The sequence below is a fragment of the Vanessa tameamea genome, chromosome 8 (genome assembly GCF_037043105.1).
Source record: "Vanessa tameamea isolate UH-Manoa-2023 chromosome 8, ilVanTame1 primary haplotype, whole genome shotgun sequence".
NCBI lineage: Eukaryota > Metazoa > Arthropoda > Insecta > Lepidoptera > Nymphalidae > Vanessa > Vanessa tameamea.
Window position 1 is genome coordinate 7,731,905 of NC_087316.1, and position 16,841 is coordinate 7,748,745.

General features: G+C 29.3%; 1 protein-coding gene across 2 annotated transcripts in view; it reads right to left on the minus strand.

The window, feature by feature from the left end:
- LOC113399923 (guanylate cyclase 32E) overlaps positions 1 to 16,841 on the minus strand; it is a 43,254-nt gene that overhangs the window by 26,109 nt on the left and 304 nt on the right. For both annotated transcript variants that reach the window (XM_064215665.1, XM_064215666.1), the window contains exons 2-7: positions 10,427 to 10,562; positions 9,541 to 9,656; positions 1,748 to 1,855; positions 981 to 1,103; positions 583 to 784; positions 431 to 508 (exon numbers count right to left, since the gene is read on the minus strand). In XM_064215665.1, the coding sequence (XP_064071735.1) occupies positions 431 to 508; positions 583 to 784; positions 981 to 1,103; positions 1,748 to 1,855; positions 9,541 to 9,656; positions 10,427 to 10,562 (763 nt within the window). The remainder of the gene's footprint in view (positions 1 to 430; positions 509 to 582; positions 785 to 980; positions 1,104 to 1,747; positions 1,856 to 9,540; positions 9,657 to 10,426; positions 10,563 to 16,841) is intronic.

Sequence of the window (16,841 nt, forward strand, 5' to 3'; positions counted from 1 at the left end):
ACCATTATTAAACATTATACCACCCATTCATAAGATATTCTACCGCTAAGCAGCGAAACTTTAACATAAAAAATGAAACAATAAAAAAATATAGTGGTGTTAGTGTGACAAAATTATAGTAAACGAGCTGAAAAATGAAGCATAACTAAAAATTAACTTTTGTGAATAAATGGATTCATATTTTTTTTATGGTATTAACAAAACTTTGCCGCTCGGATTAATAGGGTGTTATTGCTGAGACGACAATAGAAACATTCTAGACACATATATCAGTCTCAGCCCATTGAATTTATTCCCCCTTATTTTTCAAGTGAGTAATGGATACAACAATGTTGAAGTACAATTGTCCAGTTTCATTGTTTATGGGTTTACTTTGTTTATCTTTTTAGTCGTAGAATTATATATAGTTTCAGTAGTATATATTTCTTACCCGAATCTAAGAGCTTCATTGCGTCCATAGCCTGCATGAGCCCGATGTGGTCATGATAATAGCCGACAGACACATATACTGAAATTAGATTAGTCATTAGTTTCCAAACGACATATCCGTCGCTAACTAATTAAACTGCGCAATCTACTTACTTCTTGTATCTTTGTAAGTTTCTCTAACAATATCAAGAAAAGGATTTTTGGTTATATTTTCTGGTATATCTCCATAATAATAAGGTTGACGGTACACTTGCTTTTTTCGAATTGATATTTTGTTTTCATTAGCTGCTGTTATTATCGCACCAGCCAGTCGAGAGAAGTCATGGTTCGGTGCTTTTAAATAGACGACGGCGATCTGCAAAGCATTCTCTATCACTCGTGATAATCAAAAACTTATCTGCCTAAAAATATTTATAAACAAATTATGAGAATTTATACGACAGTTTAGTTGGTCGATCGGATAGAGAAAGTATAGTCTTCAAAGTTTTTGTATAGTATTTTTTTAGTTTATCGTTAATAAAACTTCTGGTGTGAGCATATGATATGTTTACATGCATGAAATTAAAATGCGTGAGCACGGCGACGACTGAGCGCGAAATGTCGATGTCCGAAGGTCGGGTGCGGGCGAATGTTGCGTACACGCGCTTGTTGGAACTCGCTACGTCTCTGCAGAACTGGAACAATATTAGCTACTTTAACTGCTTTAATAAACTTCCGATATGATATTTTAAAATCTTTTATCTACCAAATATTATTTATTCACTACTGGTTAATTTATACCAAATGCATTTTTGTAAAAATGGATTTAAATATTCCATAAAACCTTTGTCTATTGGAATATTTAAATCTGTATTGGAATAATAATTCTGTGGTTGTTACAAAATCATATATCAACTATTTTGGATCAAATCTTTGAACGTTGCTAATTTTAATAATATAGTTTCGACGTATTTTATTTTTAAAAGCAAAATATGAAATTATTTTATTTCAAACATTAAATAAAGTAAGCTATATTTCTAACCGCGATATGATCGCAGCCGTCAATATAATTTTAAGGAGTACTGGCGCTGCTACTAAAGTTTCTATAAAGATTTAAGAAATTGGAAAGTCACAATCTGATTGTGTGGGATTCTTCATGAGACAATTTACATAAAATTAAGATTAAATTTTATTCACGTCATTTATTCTCTTATAAGAAAAGTCAAGATAATTTATCTGATTCGAACAGCTTTAAACTCATCATTTTAATTGGAATGTCTTGCGCACCAATGATAAAAGATTGATATGTTTTGTAGTGTAATAATTTTGGCTTACGTACATAGCTGACCATGGGTAAGTTGAAGGCGGCTGCCATGCGGCCCTCGTGCACGCATGTTTCTTGCGGACCGATGAACGCGGATACATTTGCAGCCCACAAAGCCGCAACCTGATTTGAAAAATATTAATGGTAATAAAAATCATGAAATATTTTGTAATTTTAAAGAAAAATGTGTTGAAATAGTTACGGAGATCTTTAATATGATTTATATATATTTATGGAGATCTTTAATTACCTAATGGGTAGTCCTCATTTTTACCATAATTACACAACTAACCTAGGATCTCAGAAGTTTTGTCTCTTGCACCTGTCATATTGGCTCATTCACCCCTCAAAAGAGGTATCAAGTATTGACGTTTATCGGTAAGAGCCTGTACACAGTCTTATTTATGGCTTACCATTTTACATTTACAAAATATTTAACACAAATTAGAATAATGACACCTAAATAAAATTATATGTTAATCGAAAAAGTTTTATTTGATGAAAAGCCCTGAAAGGCACAGTTTTGGTTCATTTTTACGCTTAATGAATTGGAATTGCGATTTAGCAGAGAAATGCTACTAACATTCTTGCCATAATGCGGACAATCATGTGGACATGATTTATATAGAGTCGGGGGACTACACGATTAAAGTAATCTTTCAGTTTTATCAAATTATTACGTAACGGACTCCTGTAATAATTATTTGTATATTATATAAAATGTGTCTACATTAAAATATTCTATAATTTAAATTTATTATAATGGTAATTAAGATGTTTATTGATCAAGAATATAGATAGTAATATAAAAAAAGAAACATTAACATTTTTAGTACTATAATTCAGATAATTTCTTGGATTTTCAAATTACAAAATTATTAGGAATTCGATTTACGACAAAATAATTGTAGAAGATACAGAACAGTTCCTTATAATTTTATTATTTACTGTTTAAACTATTTAATTGTATTTTTAAATGTTCAATTAACTTATTAATACTTTTATAAATATGTGTATCTTTTTTATGAATATTCATATTAGGAAATGAAAAAGTATCACCTGAAATAGCCGTGGCCGTAACTATCTTACATAATATAAATATAAAATATTTTTGTACTTTTTTAATAGAATATCCTGAAACCGACCTTTGAAAAAGGCAAAGAAATTTTCTGACGCTTGAAAAAAAAGTAATTTTTGTAAAGTTTTGTTAAAACAGGTTTTTAATATTGACTTATATTGAAACCATAAGAAGACTAAAACTATTGTTTAGGATTTTTAATAAATAATTGTTAAATGTAAATCAACAATTACAAGATTATTGACGCAGAGGCAGCGTATAAAAATATAAGTATGTAAATATAGTATATTGAAATAAGTCATAATTACTGAATATTTCAAAATAAATATCAATAAAACTAATATTTATAAATGAATAAACCTTTTTATGATAACAGTAAAAATTAATGCTCAAGATAAAAGTCTACAAAAAACCACGACAGCAAAAATTTTTTCTGTCTTTTATCGATAAATAACAGTATATTATACAAATTTTATTAGAGAAATAGAAAGCAAATTAATTCTAACTCAACAATATTATTATGTAAATTCAGATTTTTTGTCTATACTTTAACTTTTCTATGTTGAACTGTTCTCGGTAAAAAACTTTTATAAATATTTAATATATAAAATACTTTTCATTAATATATTTCGGATACTTTGTCTATAAAGATTAAATTCTTGGCACAGAATAAAAGAAATACACATATATCTTTGAAATTATCTGTGGTAAGGCTCAATATACTGGCATTGTACTGTAAAATATATTCCGTAAATAAGTGAGCTTTTCACAATCTCTCTCAATTCAACCATTAAATAGAGTAATAAATTATATCCGTCAGTTATACTCAGCCAATGTAATGTATTGCCATTAGCGTCACTATAGCTTGTTTACTGTAGAATAATAACTCTCAAAGTTCGCTTCAAAATGATGATAATTTATGTATATTGTATTATTTTTATTATTATTCAAGATTTCAGCTTCTTTTTTGATAATTAATAGTAAATAATTAATAAGAAATAGTTTTAAAATAGAATCTAGTTCTAATAAAAAATAGCTCAATTTTGTGTAATATTATTTACGAGTATTAATTATAAATATTATGTTAACAAGTTTGGAAAAGATCGATGTTGTCAGCCTGACGTAGACAGAATGATACGCTTACTTTTTATGCACCCTTCGCGACAGACACCCTTGGGCCATTAGACTTAACTGATACTACGTCGTGACGGTAAATAATTAATAAAACTTTAAAAATATAAATAATATAAATAGCCGGTATAATAAATCTATTTCATTATTTTAGGAATTTTAAATTGAATGAATTTCAGGCAACATCATTGTTTCTGTTTGACAAAACAGAAGGCACGCTTAATTGCAGGCTATTTGTTACGAAAAAGGCTGCAATTTACATTGCTATTACGTGAAAGATACGCTGGGCTGTGCTCTGTGGGAGACCCTAATTTATTTTCTTATTTCTCTGTATCGAATATTTACTTCGTCTTTGTATTGGATTTTTTTTATAACAAGAGACAACAGTTTTTTTTTCTAAAAACGAGTTATGTAAAATTTACCCGTACATTATCGGTGTATTGTATGATAATATTGCATGTTATTGTCTGACGAAGTCAGCGAGCGAGTGCCAGATATCAGGTATGCGAAATGAATGAAACTAATAAGAGTTTCCGATGACTTCTATACGTACTTTGCCTTTTGATATCCACCATTACTAGGTCATTGCGTTACTCGGTAGTTACGCAGTTGAATTATTTCTGGAGAGTATCTCTCAGTGCGTTGTGTTGTTTTAGTAATAACACACTATGAATTAAGCAATCATTATGCCTATATTCTATATTTTTATGTGTAAAATAAAATCCTAATTATTTTCCAATAAAATGATGATAATGATGTTATAAAACTTTTATAGCTTATATAGTTTTTTTTAATTATTCGGTTTAAAGGCATTAATTGATAAATAATTGTACAAGATTCGAACTTTTTAAACATTCAATAATGATTAACATTTTATTACTATCCGACACAGTCTGTGAGTTTTATTTGCCATAATTAATTGTGTTAAATAATAAGTTGATTTACCAGATACCAGTTAAAACAATAAACGTATTTATCATTTTTTCCGTGATAATATATGGTATGTATAAATGAGGTGGGCAGATTTAATGTTGTATGAGGAAAATTAAGAAGACGTCAAACGTGCCGCCGGCGTCAGTTCAGTAATAATTACGAACTACTTTCGTGTCCAGAGAATTCTTAACCTTCGTGATTCATCGAGATAGCAACTTTCAAGTGTTGACCTTGCATGTTATTGTATTGACGCGAACACCATGCAAATTAGATTAAATATTTATACTAATTTATAATATCATTTATATATATATCTTATTCTCTTAGTCGATAATGTCTTGTCCGATATTGATGTTAAAGTTAAGAGACTGGATTCTTTGATGTAACATAAAATATGTATAGACATACTAATTGCTACATGGAAATTCGCATGGCCATCCCTGATCTAGGCCGAGCGACTTGGTGGAGAAGCACCTTATAGCATCTTATAGTGTTAGTCTCCGGAGACAAGGAGGTTGTTTTATTGCAAATACACTGTAAAAACCTTGCTTTACGCCTTCAAACCATTTAATGTAAGGACGGGATCTAAAATATTATATAATTCGTTTTGCCATTCATTGAACTCTTTAATTTAAAACGGAACATGGTCTATCTAAATAATGATGTTTGGCGGTAAAATAACTGATGAGTGGATCGTATGAATGACGGCGAGCTTGCATAAGATCCTACTAATAGGAAATATAATTAATATGTTAGTGAATCACATGCTTACAGTTCAAAGACATTTGCAAAATATTATATTTATAAAAAGTAATACGAGTAAATCGTTGCGGGTGACGTTTGAAATGATAAAATCAACTTTAGTTAATTTTTAGCCAGCAGTAATTTCCTTCGTTACTCATTCGTACCTTCCATTGCATAGGTGTTTTTAAAGTTGCCTTGTATGTAACATTAACCTTTCCTCCTTGGATTAGTAACAAGTTTATACGCATGCAGATCTTGAAGTTTAAGGGTCTGATCCCGAACCGGATCAATAAATTTACACATCTGTGCTTCGTATAGCACATTAAGCCGTTGCCGACTCCTTCCAATCGTGTTAGATTTTCTGACGTCCCAATGATTAACAAATTCGCCGCACGACTAATATTCCATGCGTAGATGGCTAATCTCCTTGTATCAGAAGTCAGAGAGATATCATCATTATCGCGCATCTTTAATTTAATAGTTAAATCAATTAGAAGCTGATATAGAATATTATTTTAGCAAAATATTTAGTAGGTAAGTACATATATTTGAAACAAACTTTCTTCCGTAGCCGTAGCGCGTTAAAATTGATATTGTTTAAAATACATTTAAGTCTTTTTTTTACTGGAATGTAGATTAATTGTATGATTTTTTTTCTTTGGCCTTCAATCATGTGAAAACTACTGAACGTGTCGGTATGGAACTATGACTAATCCATTCGGAATCTTCCATAGGGGATTATAGGCAATATAATGTTTGCAATTCCATTGGCCATTAAATAAAAAAAGAGAAAGCTCCTTTTTTTAATGCTTTAGCGGGTGGGTAACATATTTAAATAGGCAAAAACAAAATAGTTCAATTCCTTTATATCCTATATGTCCAATGTTCTCTTTTTGTTTGTAGTTATTGATTGAGATTTAGTTATAATCAATAAAAAATAATTGAAAGTTCAAATTTTTGTGGAAAACATATGAATTGATATGATTATTATGGTCGAGTCTTTTTGAAATGTTCAAATGATGATTTAAATAATAATTCAAAAGATAAAATACCTAAATTGGTAAAATACATTATACAAATACGTTTGAATAATAATAATTATTTATTTATTTAAGGAACAGAGACCCAATTACAAAATAACAATAATAAACGGGCTTATGTTGGTAATAAAAGAAACATAAACAGAGAAATAAATATTAACAAATGGATTAATATTTACTGCTATCGTCTCCTATACTGATCCAACTGAAATTTTACAGCTGATTCTTATTCATTCATAATAATGAACTACATAAATAAACTACATTTATAAATAACACATAGTACACCTGTACATACAATTACTTAACTCGTGTATGTAATTGATTTTTTTTTCATAATGTTAAAAGAATTTCTTAAAAATTGTTTTCTTATTTTTTTTATTTATATAAGATAAGCGTGCCACCTACGCTTACCGCCATCTGCCACTGGCTACTGGGCTTATTAATGACCAACACCGCTTATGGACCATTCTTAAAATTAACTATTATTTACATCGTCAATGCGCCAACAACCTTAAGAACTACAATGTTATGTCCCTTTTGCCTGCAATTACACTGGCTTTTATAAATCTTCATATTGTTAATTTATTCGTTATTTGTATTATTAATAACTTAGTAAGAAAAAATATTCTTAACACATTGATTTTCGTCGAAATCAATCATATATTTCACAAACATATTTCACACATAACATAATGTTATCTTTTTAAAGCACCGGCTAATAAGTATAAGTATATGAATAATAGCAGATATAATTATGTATGTAATAAAAAATACATATAAATTTTATGCCATCTGCTGACATCACAACAAAGTAACCAAATGGTTTCAACGAGTCATGACTATCGTAAACTTTCTCTGTTAGCAATAAAATTCTCGTTAACCACATAGTGAAACTATCTTAGCAAAAGTGGAAGTCAAAACGTGTTAAAAAAATATATTGTGATAATGTGTCATGTGTCTAAAATACATGTACATTTTACATTTTCACGACCCTTTAATTTGATTATTTTTATTAAGAAAAAATATAATTTGAAATGTATACTTACTATATATTTCTGTTTTCTATTGAGGAGCACAATATAAATTGATCTAAAGCGACAGCCTGCACTTATACAAATCCTGGGAATAAACGCCTTTCCTCTGGAGTTATTACTCAGGCTCAGAGGTTGTGTGTGAATGCGTCGATTACGGGTTAGTGGATACACATGTGGCAGATTTTGATGCGACATACGCGGGTTTCCTCACGATGTTCCTTCACCGCCGATCAGGGGATGAATTATAAACATAAATGAAGCATATGAAAATCTTGGTACATGCCTGGTTCTAAATCTACGATCTTTGGTTCGGTTTAAAGAACTTTATTCTCATTGCGACAGAGATGATTCTGTTGATTACGTGAGAACTTATACCTAGAATAATGATTAATATAATATTAATACAACAAAATAGTTGGTCTCATTACAAATAATTAGATCAGAGTATAGAGAGTTATTTTAACGATGAGTAATCAAGAAGAATGTGCTTATATTATAAATTAGATTTAAAAATATTATAATTTATAGTATTTTGTAATAACGTTAGTGTTCGTATTTTAAAGATTTTCTCTTTATAGGTATTACTAAGTGGTTAGCACGTCTAGCTGTATATATATATGTCTGACCTTTTTTGTTCCAATCTATTTCTGCAATGTGTATTTTCTTTATTATTTCATGTGTATACAAGTGTAGTAGTGCAACTGTTTTATATTCATTAGATTAGTTTATTTATTACGATAAGGATACTTAAATAGTAATTTGATTGTTTTTTTTTTAAATTTGTAATTGACTTAATTATGATTTTAATGCCCCAGTGTTCGATTCAAGTGAGGCCAAGGGACTACCAAGGCTGTTTTTATAACGCTCTTTCATCCTTAAAATTATAGCGAAGCGTATTGGTGATATACAAGTGTCAGCTTTTCTCCCGTCACACGACAAAAATTGAAAGTAAAAAATACAAACACAAATAACACCACATGAAAACTCAGTGGTGATTGTGAAAAATCAGCGGTGCTTGAAAGATAACATGATATGGGTTAATTGATTGCAACGGGCTACACATGTTTTAGATTCCATTACGTGATACATTTTTTTTTTATACTTAGATAAAACTTGTTTATACATTTCTGATACAAAACATAGGAGCCCATCTGAGTAATCAGTTTTAAAATGCTATGTCAACAGTAACTGTAGAAACTATGATGGTCAGATCATTTTACAAGAGCTTCGAGTTTGATTAGGGAACCCTGTAATAACACAGGAACTTGTCGCCTATTTTTACCATTTTTCAATCTTCTCTATATTAATAATTTCGTGCAGGCCTACGATAGATCCGATCGAAATTTATCCACAATTATATATCATTAAAAAATAATAATGTTTTATTTGACAACATATATCCGCAAAATTCGTATAATCGAGATATTTCGATATTTAATCCATGAATTTCAATAACATGACAGTTCAACGGGCGGCCATGTTCCAAATAATAGTAGTAGGTACGGTAGTTAGCATAGTCATATTTGTTTAGTTTCATTTATTTTATTCGAGCGAAGCCGACTTTTTTTTAGTATATTATATTAATATTATCATTGTCATTATATTAATGTTATCATGTCATTTATATAACCTACGTTTGTAAGAAATATAAATAAGAACTTTTATTTATTCATCAGCTTTATTTACTGTATAAAATAATATGAAACTTAATATGTAAATTCATGACCGTGTGGAATAACGGTTCAATGGTAGCAGCATGTCCCAGCTGAATCGTAATTATAATTCAATCATAAAATAAAAATATATATGATTATATAGTGTAGTATAATATATTTGAATTATTACCTGTCGTATTGAAACTTCTTCTTGGCCATAAGTCTCAGCAACTACGAAGTCTAATGAATGTCCCATAGGCCCGAGTAGCTTTTCATTTACTTCATCGACTGCCATTGAGATCGCCCCTGAATAATAAAAAAAAACTTTAAATATACAATTATAAAAGGTAATAAAAAAGTATCAAATGATCTTTAGTCAAGATCTAAATTAATATAAAATTAATATAAAAGCAATTTATCTTGTTACTATAGTAAATAACACAATACTGATTAATATAATGATAAAATAAAGAAGTCGTAATAAAGTTAATAAGAAATTTTGTTAGCTATTTCTACTGTACTAAATGTCTTGGTCGATGTTTTCTTTCAATGTTTTACTCTTCGATCATAAATGATAAGATATTGCTTCTCGAAATTTTATAAGTGTGTTTGTGTTACGTGAAGTTTGACTGACAAGCACTTTATAAAAAGTCTAATATATACCAACTCAAAGATATTTTTCTCGTGTAGTATATTCTATATTCTCGTATATAAAAGATTTTTTAAACAGGATTACATAGGAACCTTCTCGTAAATGTCCTAATGTCATAAATGCTGAGCTAATGTCTCCTTTCCTTTTGAGGCGAAGATTCCTTAGCTCTCAAGCTCATTCCAACAAACTGTTCCATTGCAGTTTTTCTCAAGATGTTTTCCTTCACCGCCGAATGCGCCATGAATCATAAACACCATTTAGCGTATGAAAACAGTTGTGCTTGCCTGGATTTAGTCCGCAATATTCGGTCAGTATCAACGCTTCTGCCTACCGATGCATCGCAGAGAGTTTAAAGCAGACAAATAGACGCATAACGTTCATGAAAAACATTGTAATATATTTATTAATAATTTTTTTACTATACCGGATAAAACTCTTCCAGGTTTTTGATAATTTAAGTCGCCTGGCCGGCGTTGCGATCCTGTTAAGTACCCAAGCATAAATTTTTCTCCATGGGATGTATTCAGGGCGGCTATAATTATACACCAGCACCAATGCCACTGTGAACAAAGGAAAAGTATATCATTTTAGGATATAGTTAAATTTTAAAGTTAAGTTGATAGGTTGATGAAGTTTATTCGTTTACAAGGCATATAGAAACTTACCTACACAAGGTATAGGTATGTAATACCATTATTACAAAGTCTTCATAAAATAATTTATTATTGAAACGATAAAAATGCATAAAAATATATGTTTAAGTATTCAACAGAAGTTGTTTAATATTCATTTAGTCTGATATTAAGATAGTAAGTTCTAATTTCAAATGTTCGCCGTCATCAATTGTTCAGAGACACGTGCGACCAACATTTTTCCAATATTGCCTGCACGTAAAATGTTTTAAAGTACAGATAAGGCCTTAAAACGCACTCTCTTGTACTGTGATAAAAGATTGCTTGGATAAAAAGCGATTTGCCGCTTAGTGCATTTTTAGAAATAATACGGTAAATAAATATCTGCTAGGAAATGTAAAGTCAGTACAAAAGAGAAAATAATGTGAATTACGATTCTTTTCCACTTTTATCACGACATAGTATGAGACAATGTCGCTTCCCGCTGTCTGTCTGTCTCTATATATGATTAGATCTTTAAACCTACGCAACGAATTTTGATGCGGTACTATATATTACTGTACATCTTAAAAGGGTCTACAAAAAAGTGAGTTTTTTTTATCCTTTACTTTTTACGAGAAATAATTTACGAAACGATTTTAAGTAATACAGTATTAATTCTTATCCAATTAAGTACATTAAATACATTTTGCATTTAATATAGATCAGTATGACTCTTTACAGCATGTAATTTTAATAAATATTTTATTTAAATGATTATTTCTCTTACATAAATAATATATTTTTTTTTTATTAAGAGTTGCATTTTTTGGAGATAACTAAAATATTATTTCTATATTTAATTAGAATAATAAATTTAATGATACATGTGTACATAAAGTCATAAGCCAACATAATATCTAGGTACCTACGAGTACGTCCGAGTTAGTTTTCTCCGAGTAACTACTTCATGAGTTAGGTGTTACTTATAGCTGAGGCTCCGTGTTGTTATTATATTCTTACTTCTATATTGTAATATATAAATACATACTCACATTAAGTAGTTTATTATAAGATTTGGTTTATACTGGTATATTTTACCTAACTATTAAAATATATATATTTTTTTATTATTTATAGGATTCAAGATACAGTGTTTCGATTTGGGTGACGATCTTTATTTTTTTGGGTTCGATTAAACATTGAACACGTCACACTACTCGCGTTATTAATTATTTGGATATAGGTATTGCGCAATGAGTCTTAAGGCGAGCACAGAAACTTGTTTGCTTGTGACAGGTTCATGTTTGTAAAAACCGTACATTCGGCTTGGATAGTATTGTGAAAGTAGACATCTTGCGTACGAGTAATTATAGCCATCCTCCACATTTGATGTATCTTTTGGCAACCAGTATGTTACAACAAACATGTCAAGCCATGTGTGTTTTACACTGTTTGAGTTAAGACATTTTGTGCAAATTAATCGCTTAAATTTAATATTTTTAAGAGTTAAGCTCTTAAAATTTAAAATTTAAATAAGTTTAAAAATATATAAATGTTACTATGATTAAGATTAGATAAACTCGTACTACTATAGTTTAATTCTTAATAAATAAAAAAAAATAGGTTTTTTATGGTAAGTTCCGCGTTACCGTATTAATGTTAATACATTAATTTTCATTCATTAAAAATGCAATATTTAGGACACTGTCAGTCCGCACTAGACGGAGGACATTTTGTGTAGTTTATTGTTAAAAATAACATCGGTGGGGGATATTTATATAACTATGACCGGGTTAAGTCAACGTGTTACAATAATAGTGTTTGCATTACTGCAATATCTTTGAGTACATATAATATTTCAATTCTAGAAAATAACAATAAATGTTGGTTGAATATAATATAACAATAATATAAAATAATAGGCAAATATTAATTTTATTTATTTCGAAATTACAGTATAACATTAGATACTACTAGATGTATAGAAGTATCTCTACCAATAATAATACCAGACAGAATTCCTCGAAAAAATATAAATAAATTGAGAAAATAATAGTGCCACAGTCTTAAAAAATACTAAATAATTATTATGATAAATATTTAAGTAATAAATAAAACTTAAAGGTACAACGTTGATTTATACAAAAAACTGAAGATATTATTTCTTTGGGTCCTCTGTCCATCCTTTTGATTTTAAGCCCTAATGTTTTATTTATTTTATTATTCATTAATATGATCTGTAGAATAATAATAATTTATTGTTATGTCATATGTGATTAATATCGGAGGATACTGTAGTAATCCTAATGCTAGTTTAATGATGCACATCTAACCATGTAAAGATAAATATTTTGGTGAGTAACTCAAAGACGGCGAGAACATTTTGCTCTGTTACATGTTATAGGAATATTTAACAAGTTCATTTTTTTATAAACAAACTCAACAAGGGTTAAGTTAAAAGGCAAAAATACTAAGATCGTCTGTAGTTAATGGGAAACTTTAGGAGTTGGATAAGAGTGCAACTTCAACGGAACTCAACATAAGGTTACAAATATTTTAATATCCAGGTAAATAAAAACGTCGAACAAAGTTATCAACGACAAATGCTCATGTTACAATATATATTAAGTTTTTCCAAATCGTTTGCAAATTAACAATTTAATATATTTGAAAGGACATTTTGTGCGTTAATTAAAATATTTAGGAACTCCAAAAATATGAAGATAAAAAAATTCGTCAGTTAATCAAAACTGTCTGTATAATAAATGTTCAATTTTAGTAGAAATAAAGTAAAATAATATAAATAAGTTAATTTATTATACTTATTATTTGAAACCAAATCTACTTTTCACACAATGTACACAAACTTATTCTATCGATTTTATTGAAGTGTTTGCGAAGAGAAATTGAAATTTACCCAGGAATCACGGGCAAGAGATTTATCATCCTTTGTTGACAATATCTTTTGTTTATATAAAGCTTTTACTTTTATGCTGTAAGAAAATTTAATTATAACATTGTTATGTTTACATGGGAAATATTTATAAAAATGTTAAATTTTTAATAGATAAGTAGTCATAGCAATAAGTCAAAGAATAATATATATACAAGTATATGCAATAAATATGATTGTAAAACAGATATCTTAGTACAAAACTAAAATACGGTAGGTAGTATAGACAGTAGAGTACGTACGTGGACTGGGACATTTTGTGTATTATTTTTACATACGACGTTTTACTTTTAAGCAAGTCAATGGTTCGATGTTGAGTGGTATGTGAATGTTAAGAATTCGATATATGTATGTATATAATAATAATAATATACTTGTGTGAGTGTGATACTAACACATATTGACATTATTATAACGGAGCGATTATTTACTTTGTTGCACGCATGAGTTCAAAGAATATTGAACTAAAAGTGCCTATTAAGTATTAACCAAAGAATGTCTTTTACTGGTACTAATTTAGTTAATTTATACACAATTCTTTAATCTTAAGCGAATGTTAAAGATGAGAATCGTCTTTAAATTTTCTCATTGAGCAATGGTGAAAAAATGGTATTTTCCCTGTATACTATGTAAATTTGGAGGACTAAGTCGTAATGTCATTTTTAATAATCGAAGAGGTCGATAAGAGTTAACGTAGTAGATAGTACAGTGTGACTGCGGCATTGACATAGTTGCCGACTTACTACGTCAACGGTCGCACGGAAAGTGCCGCGTACTCGGAAAACAAGCTGTTTTTGCTTTGAAGATTATTTGCTTATTATAACATTGTAATGTTAAGCATGAATACATAATATACTTATTTGTACATTTTATACTTCTCAGCTCAGGAAAACCTTAAATTTGATTTAAATTCACCTTTTTGTACAGCTTTTCAGGCAAGCTGCATGAAATTTGGTTTTCAAATAGAGAAAGGTTATCAGAAGTATTTTGAGAGAAGTTAATTTATAAAGATAGATGCAGCAAAGAAATGTTTTTACTGCCAACTCAAACTTGTGCTTATTTATTATTAACCAAGTTATATTATGTATGATGGTTTCTTTTTTAATTTGGGCAGAACTTTGAGTGCAAACTTTTTTCTGATATGATGCACTAAGTGATGTTTCTATTCTTGCAAAATTATAATTTTCAAACCAAGCGATAATAATACTTAAATATTAATCAATTTATTTCCTCCAATATTATCTCTCAACTGATGTCTCAAGACTGTGAACTGTGCAGTTTTGAATAAAATTGAAGGCAGGTTATTTAAATTCCTGCTCGCTAACATTGTCGCTTCAAGAGCGAAATCATTTCACTTGTAGACGATTTGTATTCATGATTGGTCGGCCCGCACGATGTGGAAGGTTTGAACCCGCATCTATAAAACAGTGTTGATCCAGGCGCCCGCGCAACCTTTACGCCATGTAACCGCACCCGATACATTTTAATGTCATGGAGTTCCGACATTTAAATTGATACGCCTAGTTATTTGTCGGTTTCGATAAAATGTATATAAATAAAATACGTATGTTTTATACATCCGCTGCTCTAGGACTTAAGGAAACGCTGTTTACGTATAAAACTAAGTACTAAACTCAATTAAAAATAAAAGTCAGATACACTAAAGGCACGGACAATAAGTATGTGGAGATTTGAAGGTATAATTAATAAAAAAAACCTAATAGTAAATAATATCGTAATAATTATCAGGGTTAGCGATAGCTATTTATTTAAATTAACCTCGTAAAATAACTATTAAAAGTGCTTGTATAAAGTACATATATTTTTATTTTAAGTTTTGGATATTTCTTATGTTTTGCTATTTCTAATATTTCGTATCGTAATTATGACACGATGGGTGCGTATACATTGGATGAGCGCCATAAACAATTAAGAAAAGTAATGTTATGGTATTTTAAGTATTTGACCCTACTACTTGCAGGATACAAAAAAGTATTATTGAAATGTTTTACCCTAGAATAGAATCTAGTCATTATTAACTTTGTTTCAATTATGTTTCCACAAACCGTATTCCATAAACAATACAAGTATGATTGGTATGACACCATCTGGTTCTAATTTTAGGTGAGGTACAGAACCTAAATAACATGTTATAATTCAACAACAGTTGTAAATGGTGAATGATAGTATGTTTGAATTGTTTTTTATGATGAAAATGTATTAACCGCTAAAACAACTTGAATTTAAATTTATTTTTTCAATTTTTTTTATTTATAACCACGTTAACTGGCAAACAGGCCACCTGATGATAAATCGTTAACACCACCTATAGACATTGGTGCTATAAGAAATGTCAATCCTTCCTTATAAGGATGTATCACCAATTCACTACCAACTATAACATACTACTATAACATAAAAAAATTAGTTTATTTTTTGTTTGGCGGATGAGCAAATACGCTACCTTGTGGTAAGTGGTCACCATCGCCTATAGACATTGGAGTTGTAAAAGATATTAACCATTTCAAAGATAAAGCTATGTCCCTTGTGTTTGTATTTACACTGGGTGGCTCACCCATCAAACCGAAACACAACATATCGAAGTAGAGCTGCTTAGCGATAAAATAAGTATTCTTCACCTTAATGATTGATGATAAAAGATTTTAAAAAAATACTTGGGATTGCTTAATATCAAAATCATTATATAAGTAATAAAGTAATAATTACCTTAATATATGCAATATATAAAATTTATCAATTATTAATAAGGTTAATAAAGAGCATTTATATGTATGCAATATCTGCTTTCATGACATTTTAAAAGGTATTAAATTCTTATGAGCTGTTAAAATAAATATATTATAACGATCGATTGCCACACACTGGTACAGGTACGTATATTGTTAAAGTTCGCCTTAAAATGTATAATATGTCAATACGTACAATATAGTTATTACTATGAATAAATGGTACAATTAACTTTTATATATTTCCTTAAATTATTAGCGATGGGTCATGCATAACTCTTAAAATACATATAATTGTACATTGGAAGGAATTCAAAAAATTGTTGAGTTTACCTAGCTACGTAAATGTTTTTTCACATGGATAAATATTCCCCGATTTAAAAGAAAATGTTTCAATGAAAATGACTAAAAAACAGTTCCTTTATTTAAATTGTTTTCGCGAAATTAATCCGCAATGTTTCAAATTTTAAATATAATAGTTTCATAAATTATGAATTAATTATTTCGATTGTTTTTAGATGTTTT